This window comes from Dicentrarchus labrax, unplaced genomic scaffold (assembly GCF_905237075.1).
Source record: "Dicentrarchus labrax unplaced genomic scaffold, dlabrax2021, whole genome shotgun sequence".
In the NCBI taxonomy this organism is placed as follows: Eukaryota; Metazoa; Chordata; class Actinopteri; family Moronidae; genus Dicentrarchus; species Dicentrarchus labrax.
Window position 1 is genome coordinate 26543404 of NW_026136715.1, and position 19171 is coordinate 26562574.

A 19171-nucleotide genomic window follows, 5' to 3' on the forward strand; every position below is an offset into this window, starting at 1 on the left:
CTGATGTTGATTAGTTGTGCGAATTTCTAATGAAAAAGACACATAACCGTTGCTAATATTTTTAGAACATTTAATTGAAAAGGAGAATATACAACACATGGTTAAAATCTAAAAGCTCAACATGGAACAGACATTAAAACAGAGCTCAAGTCAAAATACTCCTCTATTCACAACTTCACAGCCAGTATCCATTTGGAATACATGCATGTTTAAGGGCACCTTGCTAAAAAAAGAAATATTAAACATTTGAAGTAGTAAAATAAGCAGACTTTTACAGAGTGGGTGAGGTGGGCAGATCACAAGCGGAAGCGGTCAGAGAAGTTTGGTGACTGTGGGACTGTGAGAGGAAGTTCACTCTTCTTCAGTGCGACAGGTTTGTAGTGTCTGATGGGCTGAGCCTTGTGAACCTGCAGAGGAGAACACAATCTGTTAGACTGCACTTCATCAGGATCAACTGCACAGTCTGATCAACTGATCACTTTAACAAGTCACACCAGTTAGACTAAATTATATAAAACCTGATTTTGCCTCCCAAGTTTTTTTCTTTTCCAATTTGAAGTCACTACTTGTTACCTACCCAGTTTGAACAACGCTGTTGTAAATACAAAGCTGAAAGAGAAACTAGCCATAAATAGTTTGAGCAGGAATGATTGTTAACAGGTCTCATGTTGCACAATAGTAATGTGTCCGCAGTTGGTACACATGCCTGTAGATGCATTTAATTTATCTGCCGTTGGTCACTCACATGGATCAGGTCCAGCCAAACGTGTGCATTTAAAAGCCATTTGGAATAACAGTGCCGTAGGTCGGATTCTGATGCTGCTGACAGTTAGTTGACCCTCACTTTCCAAATTAAAGAAGCTCACTACCATTTGGTGCCTTCAATACAATGTCTGTTTTTGCTGTAAGAAACAGCTGCATTACATGTTAGAGATGTAGCAACATATTCCCAGTGATACGCCACCAGAAGAAAAACGAGAAAGTTCAGTATTTTGAGAAAAGTGGCATCTGAACAGTCCTACAATATGTCATTTTAAACTGAATGATACGCAATGTAGTCTTGTGGACAGTAAAAAGTATTTTTGGTGGGTAAATTCTCAGTTAACTGTTATTCATAATTTTGGATCTTTCAGGGGACAAACATGCTTATGGCGATTAAAAGTTCCTGCAGACTCACAGCACAGACAAGAGGCCGACAGTAGGGCTGGGTATTGTTAAGAACCTCACGATTCGATATTGATTTAAATGCTTCACTATCGATTCAGTGCCGACTTAAACGAAAAAACTGCTGTCTTTACCTCTGTGTACAGCTTCGGGATGGCAACTTCCACCATGTGTTTGTGTGTTGGTATGGCGTATCGTGGTTCGAGTGTGTATACCATGTTCTTAAAACCCCCGTTTTCCAAGACACTGTACGGTCGTAGGTCTTTACATATGAAGACGGCCATAGACTCCGTTATCTTCTGTGCGCGGGCAGAGTTTGGCGGCAGTTTGTAAAGGAAGGATCTGTCCAGTTGCATCTGTTTTGAATCCACAGGTTTAGCCGCGGGTTGCTGCAGAGCATCTGCATGGTGTCGGCTTAAGTGGTTGGCGCAAATGTGTTGTGTTATTGCAGTATTTGAGTACTGCCTGGCACAGCTTACACACTACCTTACTTTGGTCTATTTCCTGTGTTCCGGGTTTACACCGGAACCTAAAATGACTCCGAATGTCTGCTTTTAAAGTTGAAGGCGCTGGTTCAACACTGCTGCTACCTGCTTCGGATGCCATGTTGTAGTGGTGTGGTCGAGTGCGTACAACGCAAATCACACAAAAGGTGTGGCTATCATGCCAGTCACTGTACACTGATCAGTGTCCCATCACCCCTCACACAGAGGACTCCAGGACACTGGTCATTTATGGAAAATGATGATTATGATGTTAGCAAACCCTATAGGAGTTTTGAGGAGGTGGTGATAAAACAGTTTAAAGCCCTGTACTATAACACTACCATAAAATGCATTCTGCTGTAAACATGTGCCTGAATTTCCTATAGAATAGAATGCATTCATTTTATTTATTTTGATATATTGGCAGCCACACACTGTAAATATAAGCAATTGAAAACCCCACATTGGTTGACCACTAAACACAACCCTACTAGTGGTAGTCAGTGTTCTGCAGTCACCTGTTCTTGCCGCAGCCTGGCAATCTCATCTTTCTCCCTCTGCTCCTCCTCCCGTCTCTGCTCCTCCTCCATTAACGACCTGAGCGACTCCTTCTCGCTGGCCAGCCGCTCGTACTCCTGCCGCTCGCGGGCCCGCCGCTCAGTCGACAGCTCAAAGGCCTCCACAACTGTGGAAGAGCGAATGCCTTCTAAAAGAGTACCATGACAGATGGTGGAAACAGGAACAGCGAGTTACAACACTGAACAATGCCTCAGCCCCGGAGCAGGAAGCTGACGCACTCTTCAGGAGCTTTGAATATATCAGACAGTATTCAATACTCAACACTGCATTTCATCACGTGACTACATTATAACCAGAGCTGGGACATACAGCCACAGTCACTATCAGAAGAATATTTGCACTGTATCGGATTTCTTTACATAAACAGCTGAAATCCTAGTTTATTGTCTCAAAAGAGGACAGAAACAGAGTGTTGTTAATGCAATGTTATCATATCTTCATAGAGTAGTTCAAAATGAAATACTGCCCAGCCCCAGTTATAAATGTGACCAACATGATCTGATGATTTTAGCTCATAGATTGAACAGGCGTTCCAATTATTTTGTCCACCCATTTATATTAGTGAGAGTAGGCTAAATAACACAGACACCTCTGTATTACACAATATAGAACAGATACATAAGCAGGATTTTTGCACTATAAGTCAGTTGATTGTCACCCACGTGTTTTATGTAAGAGGCAACAAACTGCAGGACTGGGACTGAATAAGTCTAAGGTTTGTCAATAGATTTTTCTAGAAAAAATAAATACATTTTAAGTGCACAATTAATGGAAATATGATAAACATAAATATCCTGATTGAGGCCTCAATGGGGCAACAATTCTGCTGTGTTAGGATCAGCAGGGAGATCCCCACAGTGCTCCAACTGCCTAAAAAGCATCAGTGTTGGGTCAGTGTTTTGTGGTGCAGCTCTGGATGGCAGTAGTCTTACCCACTGCAGGCCGGCTCTCCTTTTTGGGCTGGAAAGGCTCTTTGTGTGTGACTGTGTTGGGCCTGGCTTTGAATATTGCCGCTTCCTCCTGTTGCTTCTGCTCTTCTTTCACCTACAAGGGACAGAGGTTGGGTTTGAATTCCAAGGCAAAGATTGTTGAGAAAAAAACAAAAAACACAAAACAATCGTACCATCTGTTCCCAGCGGGTGTTCCTCATAGCTCCCCGTTCATCTAAGAGCAGTCTGAAGGGTTCTGGCTTTGTGAGTTCTAGCTTTTTCTTCTCGGGGAGTAGCACAGTGTCGAAGTCTGGCAGCGGTTGGGCCTTGAACTGTGGTACCTGAAAGGAAACATGACAAGTTGATTTAACAGCTGTGTCTATGCTGGAGGTCAGAGGACACGGGTTCAAAAGGTGCGACTACCTCTTCATTTCGCTTCTCCTCCAGCCTCTTCTCTTTCAGAGCCCTCCGCTCTCGTTCCCTCTCCTCAAAGGAGAAAGGACAAACCTCCACGTGGTGGTTCTCTGGTAGGCGGGGTTGGAAGGGGAGGCCGAAGTGGGGCACTGGGGGGGCCTTGATTGGTGAGGGCTGTTTTACCTGACAAAGAGAAAGGGCCCACCAGGCTCAAGGTTATTTATATATAGGGATGGAGGGGTTGGGTCAATGTGTCTGTTAAAAAGGTCAGAAATGTTAAACACACACACACACACACACACTTTGCATTTAGTGCACTACGTGGCCACCATATTTTCTCCTTTGTACTCTGAAGGGGACAGCGAAGCGACTTGCGGTCCTCAACTACACCGCTAGATGCCACTAAATCCTACACAGTGGACCTTTAAGTGGGTGAGGGGATCAGTGTGTCCTTACTTCCTGGACCTTTGGCTCCATATGGACCCTCTTCTTCAGGGCAAAAGCTGGAGATTCTGGCACAGTTGGAGGCAAAACCTTCTTCTCTGGCAATCCCTGTTGACAGGAAGTCCTTTTTTTAAAACTACATTCATATGGAAATAACCTGAAGCAGCTTCATATTGTCTCAACACAGTAAAAACCAACACCTTGTATTTGACACTGAACTCACCACTACTCCCTCCAGGATCTTTTTGGGTAGAGGATGGGATTTAAAGGTGTGATGCTTCTCTTCACCTTCCTGAGGCTTGGTGGCCTGTCTCTCCTGGAGTCTTTTCTCAATCTGCAGCTCAAAGCCTTCAGGTACAGTGGGCTCCTTCACAGCAGGCTTCTTTAGGCCCTCTACGCTCTCCAAGATTTTCCGGTTCAGCTCCAGGGCCTTGAATTTAAACCTGTGATTAAACAGGTTAAACAGTTAATGGCCCTTATATGATACTAGGGGATGTATTCTGGCAGGGGGACAAATGCACTAGTGACCAATCCAGTGTCACAAGTTTGTTAAATGTTAGTAGACGGTAAATCAGGGATTTATGGTAAACAACATTTTCATAACATCTGCCCACTCAATAGGGAGGACAAATTCCAGTTATATAACAAAGGAACATTTCCAAATTCACCCTTGTGCATACTTTGTGAATCGTAAGACCAGAAAGTTGATTGACAGTCGGTTTAAAAAGGCCCTACAAGGAACTCTCATTTTGTGTTGATTCTGAACACTACTGCTTTTGTCCATTGATTTGAATGGGAAGCCGCCCCAGTGGCAGTGATTAATAGCTACATAGAAATAGCTAATCCTCTCGCTATTGGTCTTGTTTGTTTATGCATGTCATATGGAGGCATCAGTATTAAATAGATCATTTCATAACTAGTTAAAACCTGTTTGTAGTAAGTTTAATAAAGTTATAGTAAGCTGGTGACAAGTGACAGGTAAAGTAAAAAGGTTCTTACTTGTGAAGTTTGTCCACTTCTTCAGCCTCCAGGTCAGCACTGCTTTTAACAGTGGGTGGTCGGCTCCTCTTGAGGGTCATCAGGTGTGGGGTGTGAGGCTGGGTGAGCTTCAGGTGGTCACCCTTCACTGGGGATGGCCCTGACAAACACAATTATAAGCCATGTGATTCAGTTACATGCTTAAAGAAAAATGACAGTGAACACTGTAAACAGTGATGCATACCTCTCTCCTGACACTTGCGACTGCGCAGATGATAGCGGTCAGGGGTTCGTTTCTCAAACTGCTCTATCTGCTGAGCCATGGGCACGTAGCTAGATTGTTCCTCCACTTTTCTCTTGTTGCCTGTCGACAGGTTGAAGGGTTTGGGTACTGTCGCACCTTTCATAGCCTTTGCCTTAAAGAAAAAAAGTAAAGTTAGGTTAAATTACAAAGTGTGTTTTAATATTTACATTTATGTTAACTGGTTTTGCCATCACCTTTATGAAATTATAAAAAGGTCCAGTGTGTAACATTTAGGAGGACCCATTGGCAGAAATGGAACACAATATTCATAGGTATGTTTTAAGTACTGTATAATGCTCACCTGGAAATAAGAATCATTGAGTTTTAATAGTCAACACACTAGATCTTTAATAACTAACATTAATTTTGGAGTTTGTGTTTGTGTCTGTGTTACTGGTGGTTTTTAGATTCCAGCTGCTTGTTGTCAGGGTTTCCACAGTCAAAATCTTAATACGTAATACTTTTATAAAACCACTATAAATGCAAGTTAAGTATGATGGAAAAAGTTTGTATTTGTTCCATGTTCTGTTTGTAGTTATTACATTGATTCACTGACATTTCTAACACTTTCTAGGTGACTATTGTGGTCTTGGTTTATCGTTTGAGCTCCTCAGGCTGCAGTATATACACACACTTAAAGATTGCATACACAAAGTACTCACTGGTGAGGAGGGTCTGCGGAGCCGAGACATAAAGTCCACTTCCTTGTGGGCTGTGTTGGTTGAAGTGGTCGCTTTAACGCGGTTGTTCGTGTTAAAGTGGAATTCTTTAGGCACAGTTGCTGATAGGACCATCTTCTTCAGTGGTGGATCTGAAATAACAGCGAGTTAGATTGTCTTTTGAGCAGTAAAGGCAACCTAAATCCCAACTTTTAGATCTTTTAAATGGTGACAGAACTTGTTAGCCAGCACAAGTACATTTTCGAATGGTTGGAGCTGTACATCAAGTTATATCTTATAATATCTACTCACCGCCAGCCAGAGCAGCTTTGTAGCTGGCCTCGTTCTTCTTGCGATGCAGAGCCACTTCTTTCTGGAGGTTCCTGATGCGCTCCAGCTCCTGTTCTTCAGTGCTACTGGGCCTGTTTGGATACAATCAGCTTTAGCCTGTTTTTCTATCTCATTGTAAATATCATATTGAGGTCATTTAATGCCCCACTTTCATACTGGGGTTTAGAAACTTTGTTCATGAGTAATCTGCTTTTTTAAATGCTTCTGCCACCCCCCACCCCAGTTCCAGAAGGGTGATGTGGAGAAACACTGGTTTCACTAGTAACTGTAGACTCACTCTGTAGTTGCAGTAGTGGAAGCTGATGTACGGGTCTTGGGCACAGTCCTGGAATTGAGCTGCCCATTCTTGCGGACAACGCTGCTGCGTCTTTGGCTTGGTCGGGCAACAGGACTCCTAGAATAAACAGCGTTAGGTGAAAACTAAATGGAACCTGTGTGTTGGTACTTGACATATACAGTGGCTTTTTAGGTCTAGGGGACTTGCTGCTGTAAAGGGCAGGAGAACATATTAAAGATAATGACAGGAAAGCACACTTACTTTCTGTGTTTCTTTGATGGTGGTGCAGGTGGACCGCTGGTTAACCCTTTACGCTTCGAAACCCTAAAAAAGAATAAGTCAAGAGAAAATGATAATCAGATTGAAATTTGAGCAAAATTGCACTACACCATAGAGATGGTGAGGGTATAAGTCAATACCAAGTGTGAACCTATTGTGACGTCACCCATTGGTTTGTGGAGTGCCGTTTTGCCAGTTAGACGGAGCCAGCAGACAGGATGTACTACGAGTTGATCTACGCTCAAAATGAACATCATAATGTATTCAAGATGTGAAACTAGATATTGAGACCATAAACTCATCAGGAAACTTCACTGAGCTCATAAATGAAGTGTTCATTCAAGTGCTCATTCTCCATTAGACTGAATGGGGTCAGTGTGTTATTGCAGCCAATGGAGCTCCCCCTGCTGGCCTTTACGTAGAATGCAGGTTTTAAGACACTAATGCATTGTGCTCACTTTAAGACAGACAATACTTGATCCTGATTTCCCATCATGCAACTCAATAGCAACTTATGTTAAACCCTCCTCAAACTCCTCTCCCTCAGTTTTCTGTTGGAAAGGCTTCAACTCTGATAACCCTAAGCCACAGACACAGGTAATGAAATTATAATCCAATACACTGACTCATCACAGTCGACTAACGTACTGTTCAGCGTGTGGGACACCAACTTGTTATTGTTACGTTAAATGACTTGCCTACAGACATTCGGCATTCACATCAGCTATAGTAGCAGGAGAATACTGCTGTCTGGAGCTTGTGTGCTGACTCTGGGAAACGTTCTGCCTTGCAATCTCTTCCTGTGCACTTTGTAAGTAGGGGTGGGCGATATGGGCAAAAAAAATAATATCAATATTTTTGGGATTTTGGCGATAACGATAATCAGTCGATATCCTTTAAAATGTGATTAGAATTGTCTGAGCTGGACTTGTGTCCACCAAACGCATTTACAGCGCTGAGAGAGAACAGCGCTGAACAGATTTCAACTTGAAGCGCTCTGAGCGCTGCGCTAAAAAAAACCTGTCTCCACTGACATCTTTTTACCGCTGAAGGCGCTTAGCTCTCTGAAGCCCATAGGACCCACATCTCAGCACTAAATCATCTGAAGTACCGGTAGCTTCAGGGACTGGAGGTGCTTGCATTTTCTCTCTACCATCGCAACGCGCTGCTAAACTGTTGCAAAGAGGATGCTAGCAAGAGGTCGCGTGATCACGGCATGTTATCACGTAGGCCCACTAATCGTGTGACTGATTCCTGCCATGCTGTAGAGAGCGCTGCTGCACCTTCATTGATTTTGTTGAAGTAATTTAAATACTCGATAATGGAAATTTGCACATCGTCAAAACAACAATGACGATATTATCGCAAACGATATATATCGCCCACCTCTATTTGTAAGATGGTGTAATACAGTCAGGTGCTTGGTTTGATGCAATAAATAACTCACAGTAAATTGCCAGAAACATTCAAGAACAAGATTGTGTAGCGTCATGAATCTGTACCAGTTTAATTTGATAGTGTTTGCCCCATTGTGGCACACTTGTACTACAGTGTGGAACTGTCTTAGACATAAGAGTAGTCGTAGCAAGGACTGTACCTGCATGGTTGGGCAGGGGGTTGATTAACGGATCTCCTCTTTGGCTGGGCACCAGTCTGAGGGGAACTTCCAGCACCCCATGATGTGACGATGTTTGGAGGTGGAGCTGTGGATGTGGTAGGACCTGGAATATTGATCAGTTCATCTGGGTTTATGATAGCCAAGTCATGAGTACTATTCACAGAATTACAAAATACAGACTAATCTAGGACCATGCAAGAGTTCAGCTTTCAGTAGTGTACACATTACATATTACACACATAAAATTCAATCTTTCCAAATAACATTTAACAGAATAAAGCTGTGACACAGGAAAGTACTACATGCAAGCCTGAAAATGTATTTCATTCACAAACCTTGGTGAACCAGTTTAACATGTCCATTCTGGCAGTACTGATTCACTGATGCCATTGTAACTAGGGGTGGGAAAAATAATCGATTCTTCAATGCATCGCGATTCTGTCAAGAACGATTCTGTCTCGATGCAGATAAGTTAATCAGAATTTTAAAAATTAAATTAGTTAAGAGTGCTGCAACATTCTGTTCCCTGCTGCAGAGCGTTACAGAAAACTCTCCTTTCTGCCTGCCGGTTCTCCGCCAACATGCATGCGCACCAAACACATGTGCGAGTTGTTTACATCCAAAGTTTAGTGGCGACAAACCTATACAGCCTACACAAGCTTCTTTAAAAGCTGCGATATGGCAGCATTTTGGGTTCTATGAGGTTGATGGACAAGGCACAATGTGTTCACATGCAAGCAGCATAAAAGTGTGTAGCATACAGGTTCTTTTGTCTCAGGGATATGCTACTTATTACCAATAACATGAGGATTTTGTGTTTGAAGTCTTATTCTTATAATTGACTAAGAGCAGCTTTTTCTGTAATGACATATTTCCATATAGTGTTAAAATGCAAGCTGCATTGTTCCTAAAGTCATATTTGTGACAAGAAAAGCTTTCTCTAATAAAATATAGAGAAGATAATTCATCTGTTGATTGCCTTTAATGAATATCACAAAAGTAGTAGGAAGTGATAAGCAAACTGAGTAGCAAACTCAGATATACATTTGCATCGATAATCGGTTTAGAATCGAATCGTTGACCTCTGAAACGTGATCGAGTCGTGAGGTGCCAAAGGATTCCCACCCCTAATTGTAACTGCTGTGAATCCAAGTTAACATCATTACTGTCTGCAGAAGGACCAAGCTACTTTTCAGAACCACTACAGGGCTGAGTAATTCTTGTGTCTTAAGGGATCATTTTGAGTGAATCCTTATGATTTTGTTAAAAGACAAAGAAAACTAACCAGAGTCCACATCTTTCTTGACTTGTGGGGTTACGATGGCTCTTGGCAGGTTGAGCGTATCACTCCTCATAAAGGGTTGGTCAGATCTTGAAGGTGTTTTAAGGTGACCACCTGCTTCCGTGGTTTGTTGTTCTGCATGTAAGAGACAAAGATCAGGAAGATGCAGAAACCTTTTGCAGATTTTTGATGGGTAATTTCACCTACATATACCCTTCATCTCCTGAACATCAGTTCATAGGTCAATGTAGGTCAATGCAGGTCTTATTTATACAGCCATTTACATATTGAATTATGCAATTACCGATGTCCACTTAGAAATGTAATAAAATGTTGGTAGGGCTTGGCCGATAGTTAAAATATTTTATCTTGATAAAATTTTTCATTTCAGTCGACATCCATAATTTGTAATTTTACCGTTTAAAAATAAAGACTAGGTAAAACGGTTGAATTTAACCATTTTATGCATCATGGCAATGGGAGCAAAAGCCGACATTAGCTTCACCAAAACGGCTTTTACTGCATAAACTTAACACTTGTATTATTTTAACCATCTGCACTAACTTACGTCCAATGTAACCAGATCAGAGCGGCCTTAATAACTGCCCAAGGAGCCAAAGGAGAGGAATGCAACTTTTCCTGTGGTTAATCTAATTAACGTTACCACATATGATGATGTTGAATTGTTAAAGGATGCTGCGGCCGAAACAGAGTCACCTACTGCTTGCTATAGTCCCGACAGTTCAACATGAGATAAATACCAGCCAGATTAAAATGAATGGAGACTTACCAAACCACTTATCGTCGTATTCGGCATTGTCCAGCTCTTTCAAGTCGACCACTTCAGAAGGGGCGTCAAATTCATAGCGTTCACAGTTATCACCAGAGTCTCTCTCGGCCATATTCTCAAACTGTTATCCGACACCTCACCTAACTAAACAAAAAACAGGACAAATCTTAAATTAAGAAATGCACTTGAAGGAAAGACTGCGTTAAGTCAACCGACCAGGCTAGCGAGTTAACGTTCTTTTAGCGATAACGTTAACGTTACATCAGAGAGAGGTGTTTCGAAAAGGACTGGCTGAATCAAGGTAAACAAACTGGAACAGAAGTGGAAAGCTATCCTGCAGTGGTAATGTAACGTTAAGTTACTGAATGTTGTTTGGGAGTTGTGTTTTCTTTCTATGAGCTGTAACGTTGCGGAGGGGAAACAGCTGGCTAGCTAACATTAGCTAGCGTTAACGTTAAAAACACTCTTCTTAAGCACACACTAGAGAGCACTATATTAATCAAACTATCAGCTATGTATTGTTACATTCATTATTCAGTTTAATACATTTAAACCCACAGGGGAAAAATACTTTTGTAACGTTTGTATTAAATAAGTAAGACGTGTTGAAAAGCTTACCGCAGCCGTGTGTTGTTCCTACAGCGACGGATATGAAACTGCAGTACAAACCGTTAACGTTTAAATTTCATCCTTTTTGAATCAGCCAATGGCTAACGTCGTGTACTTCAGCTTGACGCTTATTGGCTCAAACCAGTCAACTTCCTCTGACCTGACCACGTGATCAACACATATTTGTAAAATAATGTGGACATCTGTGCGCACAGATTGCCAACAGGAATACATACCTTTACCTTAACTCGGTATATGACGTTCAAAAACTCATTATTAGACAAAAACTTTTATTTTTATTTTATTAATAATAATATCATTCTAGTAAACCAATGAATTAGTGGTTATGGACTGGTGTTGATATACTGTACATTTCTTAACACATTCTGCATTTCTGTTACACCAAAGGAGTTTGCCACAGGTAAACATAAAAGGATAAGTTGAAATTAACATGCCAATGCCTCGAACAACGAAGTACAAGACAGAGACTTTTTTTGGATAAATTAAAATGTGCCTGATTGCTCTAGACAAAAAGTCATAGGACTTCACAGTTACAGTTAATCCTGAATGCATTTAGAGTTAAAGTCAGGGGATGACAAATTTGGTTACTTAATCTGGGATCCCTGAATGTCAATGAAAGATTTTGTGCAATTTTGTGTGATATATTTCACAAAATAGCAGAAAAACCTTGGCCTGCTGGTGGTGCTATAGGTTAAAGTCAGGATGCCTTTGTAGCCCATCACAATGAGCCTTGGGCCTTTACTTTTTTTGTATTGTTGCCATTGACATCACCTCAAAGACAATGTAATATGAAATGTAGTGTCCATAATGCAATAATAATGCAACACTATACCAGCCTTTTAAAGGAGCAGTGTGTAGGATTTAGTGGCATCTAGCAGTAAAGTTGCAGATTGCAACTAACTGAACATTGCTGGTGTCTGTAGTTGACGACCTGGGAATGAGAACGGGCTGTAAGAGAAACTACAGTGACCATTTGGTTTGGTCTGGTTCAACATATTAATACAGTCCCCATCCACTGTTTGACATCAGGTGCTGAAATAAAGGAGGAGTTTACCAGAGGTCACTTACTACTAATATTTAGGACATTGTCAGTCAGTTGAGTGCAACATCTTAGTGAAAAGCGTGTAACTTTCCATTAAGTAAAAATCTGGTAAACAACATTTTTGTAAACGCTTCTCCCCAGAATGCACTGTGTGTATCCTTGCGGTCTTACAAACATGTTGAAATAATTTCCTTCCTCATGAAACACTTGCAAAGCCGATTTTTCTTAAAAGCCTGAATTGTGCATTTTTTATTTGTATGTTTGCTTGCAGTCTTCTTTCCTGCTTTTGGTATTGCATTGCTGCATGGCATGTTACCACCATTAGATCAGTAGAACATTATAAACAGTGGCATGAACATGGATCATGTCCCTTATGTGCTTGCACTAGAACAATCAAAACAGAGTCCCACTCATAAAAACATTGCCCTATGATTAGGCATGCCTCGAGGAAACTGTATGAAACTACATGACTACATTCCAGATCTCTTCACAATCATTGTATCTACTATTATAATTCTTATTTAACTGTTGCTCAGAGGTATCTTTGTCTCATTCTGGGTGAACCATTGTACAACCTTTTGTTGTCATGTACAAAATATAATATAAAATACTTTTTTTTTTGCAAACCCTTATACCCATATAAAATGACATCTATTTCTAAAATCTAAAAGCATTAAAGACCATTCAAAGATACAGAGGAGTTCTCTCAGCCATCTAACTGTACCAAATCAAGCTTTTGTTTGTGGCTGGTGTGTATTCTTTCTTTTTCTATAATGTTTTTTTTTAAGTCAAATTAATTATGGCAGCATGTTGATGGTCCTAAATATGTAATACGATTTATATATATAAATAATAATATAGTTGCTTAGAATCTTCTATATACAATCTTAAATTTCAGTATTTCACACAGAAGTTCAACCACAATAATTTGTTTTAACTGTGTTCATGTGTTTATTCTTTAGGAACAGAGCGGCATCCAGCGGTATGAGGAAGAAGATGTAATACAACCATGTTTTATACATGTAGCAGAATTGTTTGTATGTAAACTGAGAGCGAGACATCACTGCTCACACCTTTATCTCGGGTAAAACAAAACTGGGCGATTTTTATATATGTAATATAGTGATTGGCTAAGTTACGAGTCACTCGTGGTTTCGCCGTCTCCCATTGGCTGGAAGTATACGCTTGTGGGCGGGCGCACTCTTCGTGGCAGTGTCGGGGGCGGGACTGTAAGGTCCGACAGGAAAACTAAAGAAAGGCGAGTATTTCTATTAAAACCGTGGAATTACAGTAAAGTTAATACTCATAATAGCTGCTTTGTTGCTTTGTGTGTCGGGGTAGCTGCTAGAATCAAGCAATATATTACGGTGTCCAAATTGTATGTGTCCAGCCGGACACGAGAAAACTAAGCGAAGTTAGCAAGCTAATAGTTAGCTTCCTTAGATGGAATGGAAACTGCTGCTAGCTAGAAGTTAGCTGATAGTCCACTAACGTTAATTCAGTGACAAACATAGACCAAATAAGAATATTAATATGTAATTATGGTAATATTAGGATGGCAAGTTATGTGTAACTTGAAGCAATTCACCGTAGGTTATGTTGACATAGCCATTCGCATTAGAGGTAAGCAGCAGTGAGGAAGTAACGTTAAGTTATAATGCAACTAAACTTGCCAACTTCTCCTCATACAGGCAGCTAAAGCTTTAACGTTCATTATATCTACAGTTAACCTTTGTCAACAGAGTGTAACGCTAACCCAGGTCACTCTCTAAAGCAGTGAATACTTCATATAGGTGGTCATAGAAAGGCTGGCTGTATATAATGCCATCTGAATGTGAATTAGTAGCAGATCCGTTTGTATTTGCGCTGACCGACATTTCTTCAGGCACAGCTTCAGTAAATGGTGAAGAAATATATTTCTTCACCATTTACCTGCTTCGGATTACAAATGGTTAACTTACAACAATAACCTAATTTTATCAGCACATTCATCAGTAGATCGCTTTTTTTAACCAACATATGTTAACATCAATGGTCTTGTATTTTTTAACCAAGATATAATGTTGATTTAGTTTCATTTATAGGAATAAGAATGATTCTGTCAGTTATCATGTTATGCTGTGATTTAATTGTTATGTTTTGTTAATTGAATTGACTATAGGCAACAACCTAAACTAAGCAGGATAATGTCTCATGTATACACTGTCAGTGGTCTCATCCCATATTCTATTGCTTTCAGCCTACATAGAAGTTGGATGATTTGTATTTTGTTGGTTGATCTTTTAATAGTGGAGGGAAAGAAATCAATGTTGGTCTGTCTACCACTTTGGTCAGGATCAGTAGTTCCCAAAACTTTTCTTTAAGGGAGCCCCTTTTCTATCATTGAGTAAACTGAAGGCTGACTAAGTGTGATATTTTATGGATATTTGATATTATATTAATTGCATAACAGTAACAGTAGAGCACAACAGATACACTGTACAATGAACCCAAACAGGGAACGCAATAACTGCAGGAAGTTGAGTGATTTGGACACATTTTAAGCAGATATATTTCCTGTGAATAAAGCATCAGAGATGAGTTTTACTGATATTTTTAGGAATTTTTAACAATCGTGTACTTAATGGGCTTTTTTTGGTCAAATTCAGTGATTTTCTTTGTTTAGTTTGGTTGATTTAACTGCCTACTTGTAATGCAGGACAAGGCTGTTTAGCAGAGAGTGAAGGCTCTATTAATATAGCTTATGTTCAGATCTTCAAAGTTTACGTCTTAAATCTTTATCATAGAAAATGTGTTATTTTCAACTAGGACGGTTGGTTGTGCATAGAACGTTTCATTCATTTCAACCTGTGCAATATATTTTAACACGGAATGCACCTTCTGCCGAGCCGAGTCAGATTTCAGTCATTTAGTGTTTCCCATTACAAAACTGCTCACACCACCACCTGTAGTACGTTGGGGCTCTTCACAAACAAAATAGTTTAACTCTGGTCAAACGTAAGTCATCACTGGGTCATTTACTTCACTGAACTTGCCTGTAAACATCTCTGATATTGTATCCTGCTAAATGTCTTTATTCTGTTCTTTCAGATGGCTGCAATCAGAAAGAAACTAGTGATAGTTGGTGATGGAGCCTGTGGCAAGACCTGTCTCCTCATAGTGTTCAGCAAAGACCAGTTCCCTGAGGTTTATGTGCCCACAGTGTTTGAAAACTATGTGGCAGATATTGAGGTGGATGGTAAACAGGTAAGCTCTTTTTACTGTAGTTCAGGGGTCTTCAACTGCATTTGTCCAAGGGCTAGAATGTTTCTAAGCAGACACTGTAGGGGCTAGACTTTCAAATACATTTAATGTTTTTGATTTATATATTTTATTATTCTATTATTGTTTAATATTTTAACTTTTTTTACAAAAATAGTTATTATTAATATTATATGTTTTTACCCTATACCAGTGTGAACAGAGATGGGAAATAATTTCCTGTCACTACTACTTTATAATAAATGTTAGCTTGTATTATTAAATGCTTTTAATGCAGTAATATTGAAATACTTTGATCAGTGGCCATTCTATGGGCCGGTTGGGAAGCTTTGGCTGAATGTGGCCCACGGGCTGGCAGTTGAAGACCCCCCGCTGTACAGCCTCCTACTGCGGCCTTTGAGCCCATGACATTTAATCCTGATCAGATATACTGATGTACTGCTGTATGTGTGTAGTTAACTAGTCCTGTTGACATGTCCTTTTACAGGTGGAGCTGGCTCTTTGGGACACAGCAGGACAGGAGGACTACGACCGACTCAGGCCCCTCTCCTATCCAGACACAGATGTCATCCTCATGTGTTTCTCCATTGACAGCCCTGACAGTTTGGGTAAGATTTCCTCTTGGGTTTTTTTTTTTTTTACACCAACTTTCTGTTTGCGTCCGCTCTGTGTTCAACATGTGCACCTTGTGTCCAATGCAGAGAACATTCCAGAGAAGTGGACTCCTGAGGTCAAGCACTTCTGTCCCAATGTGCCCATTATTCTCGTGGGAAACAAGAAAGACCTGCGAAATGATGAGCACACACGTCGAGAGTTAGCAAAGATGAAACAGGTCAGTGAGGCCCTTATTTAGATGCTTTGTAAAGGTTTCAGGCCTGTGGGGTTTTGTACATGCAGACTTTTATGCGATTCCTACCAAAGACCGTCAGACTGAAGAAATATAAAATGACAAGACATCATTGTTTTTAAAAAAAGATTCCTTCCACATGTATTAAGAAGATGGAGTGACCAATCAGTCCTTTCCGGGCCCAACGGACACCAACTTCTAGATAGTTTTTAATAAAAATTTTTTAAAAAAAGACGGGAGGAATCAGAGTTACACAACGCTGAGTTTCTGAGATGCCTCACACAGATACCTGTAGTTCTAGGAATATTACATCTATGTACCAATTGCTCAAAAGAGGTAAAGTTGCTATTGGTATAGAGATCATATAATAAAGTGATGCCACATTTTGACCATTGATGGAGTGACATGCAGTGTCTTCCAAGTGTTTTTAAAATGTTTGATCTTTACTGAACTCTAAACCTTTTAAAAAATGATGTCCTGTTTTCTATGACTTGAGCTGATTGTCTTGCATGACTTTGGTTCATCCAAACAGGAACCAGTGAAGTCAGAAGAGGCAAGGGACATGGCTAACCGGATCAACGCCTTTGGTTACTTGGAGTGCTCAGCCAAGACGAAGGACGGCGTGAGGGAGGTGTTCGAGATGGCCACCAGGGCGGCACTACAGGCCAAGAGGCGAGGCAAGAAGGGCGGCTGCATTGTGCTTTAGGGTGTCAGCTCACTGCAGGATTGGGAGGAAGGGGGAAAAAAAACCAAGCCAAGAAAAAAAAACATCCCATCTCTGTGTCTGCTTTGTCACTGAGGTTGGCACAGTTGAATGGGGCGTTATAGGGATGAGGGAGAAAAGTCAAACCAGGCCAAAGGGGAAAAAAGGAAGATTAAATGCAAAGGAAAAAGGGAGAATATACATTTAAGTTCAAGGTTATAGCCTCTATCTTTAAAATAAAAAAAGTACTGTAATCTTGTGTTTAGGATTCAAATTCAGAGAATGTGACGAAAAGGGAACCTCTCTCTGCCATCTTTTTAAAGTGTGGGAGGGTTATTGTATCCAGTTCTGTCTTTAACTGTAGCTCTACAGTTAATAGTTGAAAGCAGCTCCAGAAGAGATTTTGGGGGGGGTGCCCGCTTAACTAACTGTTAACTAACCTCTTCCATGGCTTGCAGTGTGACTGTGCTTGTCTTCAGTTTCTTCATTCTGTAAGTTTTTCTTTCTGCTTTATCCCCCTGAGGAAATATAGACCAACCTAACTTGGTATGGCATTTGTGTTTAATGAATCTGTAGTATTTGATACAACTTTCATTCATTTAAAAATGTGAGAGTTTGATTATTGGCATTTGAGCATAAATACATGACGGTAATGAGACCAACTTATTTGAGTGCTTTATGCTAGCTTTAATGAATGCAACAGTCGGAAAACTGTATGTGATTGAATTGATGTGGACTGTCAGACACACTGTATACAGTCGGGTATTAAAAGGGTTGTCAACATTGTTTTATCCTCTTGACAGCTACTGTAAATTCTCAAGTAGTAGTGGGGCCTTAATTTACCTCAGAGGAACAGACCTTTTATGTAAAACAGGGTTATATTAGAGACCAGCCTTTATTTCTAATTTCCTCTGTTTTAAATTGTTTATGTAAATCTCATCATATTTTAATAAGAAGCTTCCATGTTTTCTGATCTTCCTTCATGTTTAACTGCTGTCTTGATAAATTCGGTATAATGTACATTTCTATAGGGCTATCTCCATCACTACTTCATGTCATGTCACTTCTATTTAGCTGCTTTTTAATTGCTGTTAAGTTACCATCAGTATAAATGCAACACTTAAAGTATGGATTTTACATTTAAAACCTCCCAGCAGCTCATTGACACATTTGCTGTTGTTTCCAGTGGGCTTTTAATTTGAAACATCTGCAGGAAGCGTAGAGTTTTACTTAACAGCAATAAAAGAAACTTGGTAGTGAGTTTGACATGACTCTGAAGTGACGGAATAAGTGCTGCGTAATGTAAGTTATTCTGAATTTTAGCATGTGAGGCATTATAGCATGGTAATTCCATCCCCTCTGTGTTTGTTCGGCTGTTATTTGACAATCTTCCTTTATTTAAATACCAGCTTTTATTTGAAAATATACGGTGTACTGTATGCCAGGGTAATGTCTCCCAACTATTCTTTCTCTGCTTTGTATTCTCTTGTATGTTATTTTAACTTTATGTGATATTCTACTGGCTTACATTGTATTATTTGCACACAACTTTGAAACAAAAGGTCAGTGTGGTACACACTTTGAAAAAGATATGATGTCAAATTATGTAATGCAAAAGGCAAGCACCTCCTAAAGTATTGGGGATTTTTAAGAGAAACATTCTTTTGTATACAAATGTATCCTCACGTTTCTCCAGTCGTCATTTTTAATGTATTCTACAGGAAATAAATTTTAACTGATAAGGACCAAATTCTGCCTCATCCTTTCAGTTATTTGTGTAAATCTGGCTCTTTTCACACATGCATCAGTCATTACAAACGCATGCTATGTAGCCACACTTCTAAATTCTAGTAGAGCTCCCAAAATGAGTCAGGCTGGAATATGGGGAAATGAGCCTAAAATGATAAATATTTTCCATTCCGAATGATGCAATGAATAATTTATAATTTGAATGAATAAACTGATAAAGAACAGTCTCTGTCTCACTGTAACACCATCAGGGTTATTTTCAGACTCAACACAGCTCCTGCAGCGCCACGGAAGATGTGACTGTTTTCTCTGAGCTGTTTACTCTTAATGACACTGAAAATGACCTTAGACCAAAAGGAAAAGAGTTGTTTTTCTTCCGGTCTAAT

At 40.1% G+C, this 19171-nt stretch overlaps 2 protein-coding genes across 3 annotated transcripts; one reads left to right on the plus strand and one right to left on the minus strand.

Annotated features, from left to right (window-relative positions):
- Nucleotides 1-53: 53 nt before the first annotated feature.
- On the minus strand, nt 54-11236 carry tpx2 (TPX2 microtubule nucleation factor). Of its 2 annotated transcripts, none has more exons than XM_051426378.1 (17): nt 11172-11236; nt 10554-10697; nt 9767-9898; nt 8461-8584; nt 6846-6908; nt 6585-6701; nt 6269-6378; nt 5960-6108; nt 5238-5409; nt 5015-5153; nt 4239-4458; nt 4028-4123; nt 3581-3754; nt 3352-3498; nt 3161-3272; nt 2168-2334; nt 54-407 (listed from the first exon to the last, which is right to left on the minus strand). In XM_051426378.1, the coding sequence occupies exons 2-17, from the start codon at nt 10663-10665 to the stop codon at nt 297-299; spliced, it is 2145 nt and encodes a 714-aa protein (XP_051282338.1). In that variant the 5' UTR covers nt 10666-10697; nt 11172-11236; the 3' UTR covers nt 54-296. The 2 variants fall into 2 exon arrangements, with proteins under 2 accessions (XP_051282338.1, XP_051282337.1); XM_051426377.1 differs by having other exon boundaries at nt 2168-2355.
- Nucleotides 11237-13331: 2095 nt separating this feature from the next.
- Nucleotides 13332-18786, plus strand: LOC127378015 (rho-related GTP-binding protein RhoA-C). Its single transcript, XM_051426462.1, has 5 exons — nt 13332-13483; nt 15316-15471; nt 15974-16094; nt 16188-16318; nt 16866-18786. Exons 2-5 carry the CDS (start codon nt 15316-15318, stop codon nt 17037-17039), a joined length of 582 nt encoding a protein of 193 aa, XP_051282422.1. The 5' UTR covers nt 13332-13483; the 3' UTR covers nt 17040-18786.
- The last annotated feature ends 385 nt before the right edge of the window (nt 18787-19171 follow it).

Excerpts from the sequence above, each read along its gene's own strand:
- tpx2 (XM_051426377.1), bottom strand. The coding sequence starts at position 10,665 with ATGGCCGAGAGAGACTCTGGTGATAACTGTGAACGCTATGAATTTGAC. Across the intron at positions 6,909-8,460 it reads CCCCCTGCCCAACCATGCAG|GGTTTCGAAGCGTAAAGGGT; the intron begins GTACAGTCCTTG and ends ATTCTTTTTTAG. Across the intron at positions 4,459-5,014 it reads GAAGTGGACAAACTTCACAA|GTTTAAATTCAAGGCCCTGG; the intron begins GTAAGAACCTTT and ends GTTTAATCACAG.
- LOC127378015 (XM_051426462.1), top strand. The coding sequence starts at position 15,316 with ATGGCTGCAATCAGAAAGAAACTAGTGATAGTTGGTGATGGAGCCTGT. Across the intron at positions 16,095-16,187 it reads TGACAGCCCTGACAGTTTGG|AGAACATTCCAGAGAAGTGG; the intron begins GTAAGATTTCCT and ends TGTCCAATGCAG. Across the intron at positions 16,319-16,865 it reads AGTTAGCAAAGATGAAACAG|GAACCAGTGAAGTCAGAAGA; the intron begins GTCAGTGAGGCC and ends TCATCCAAACAG.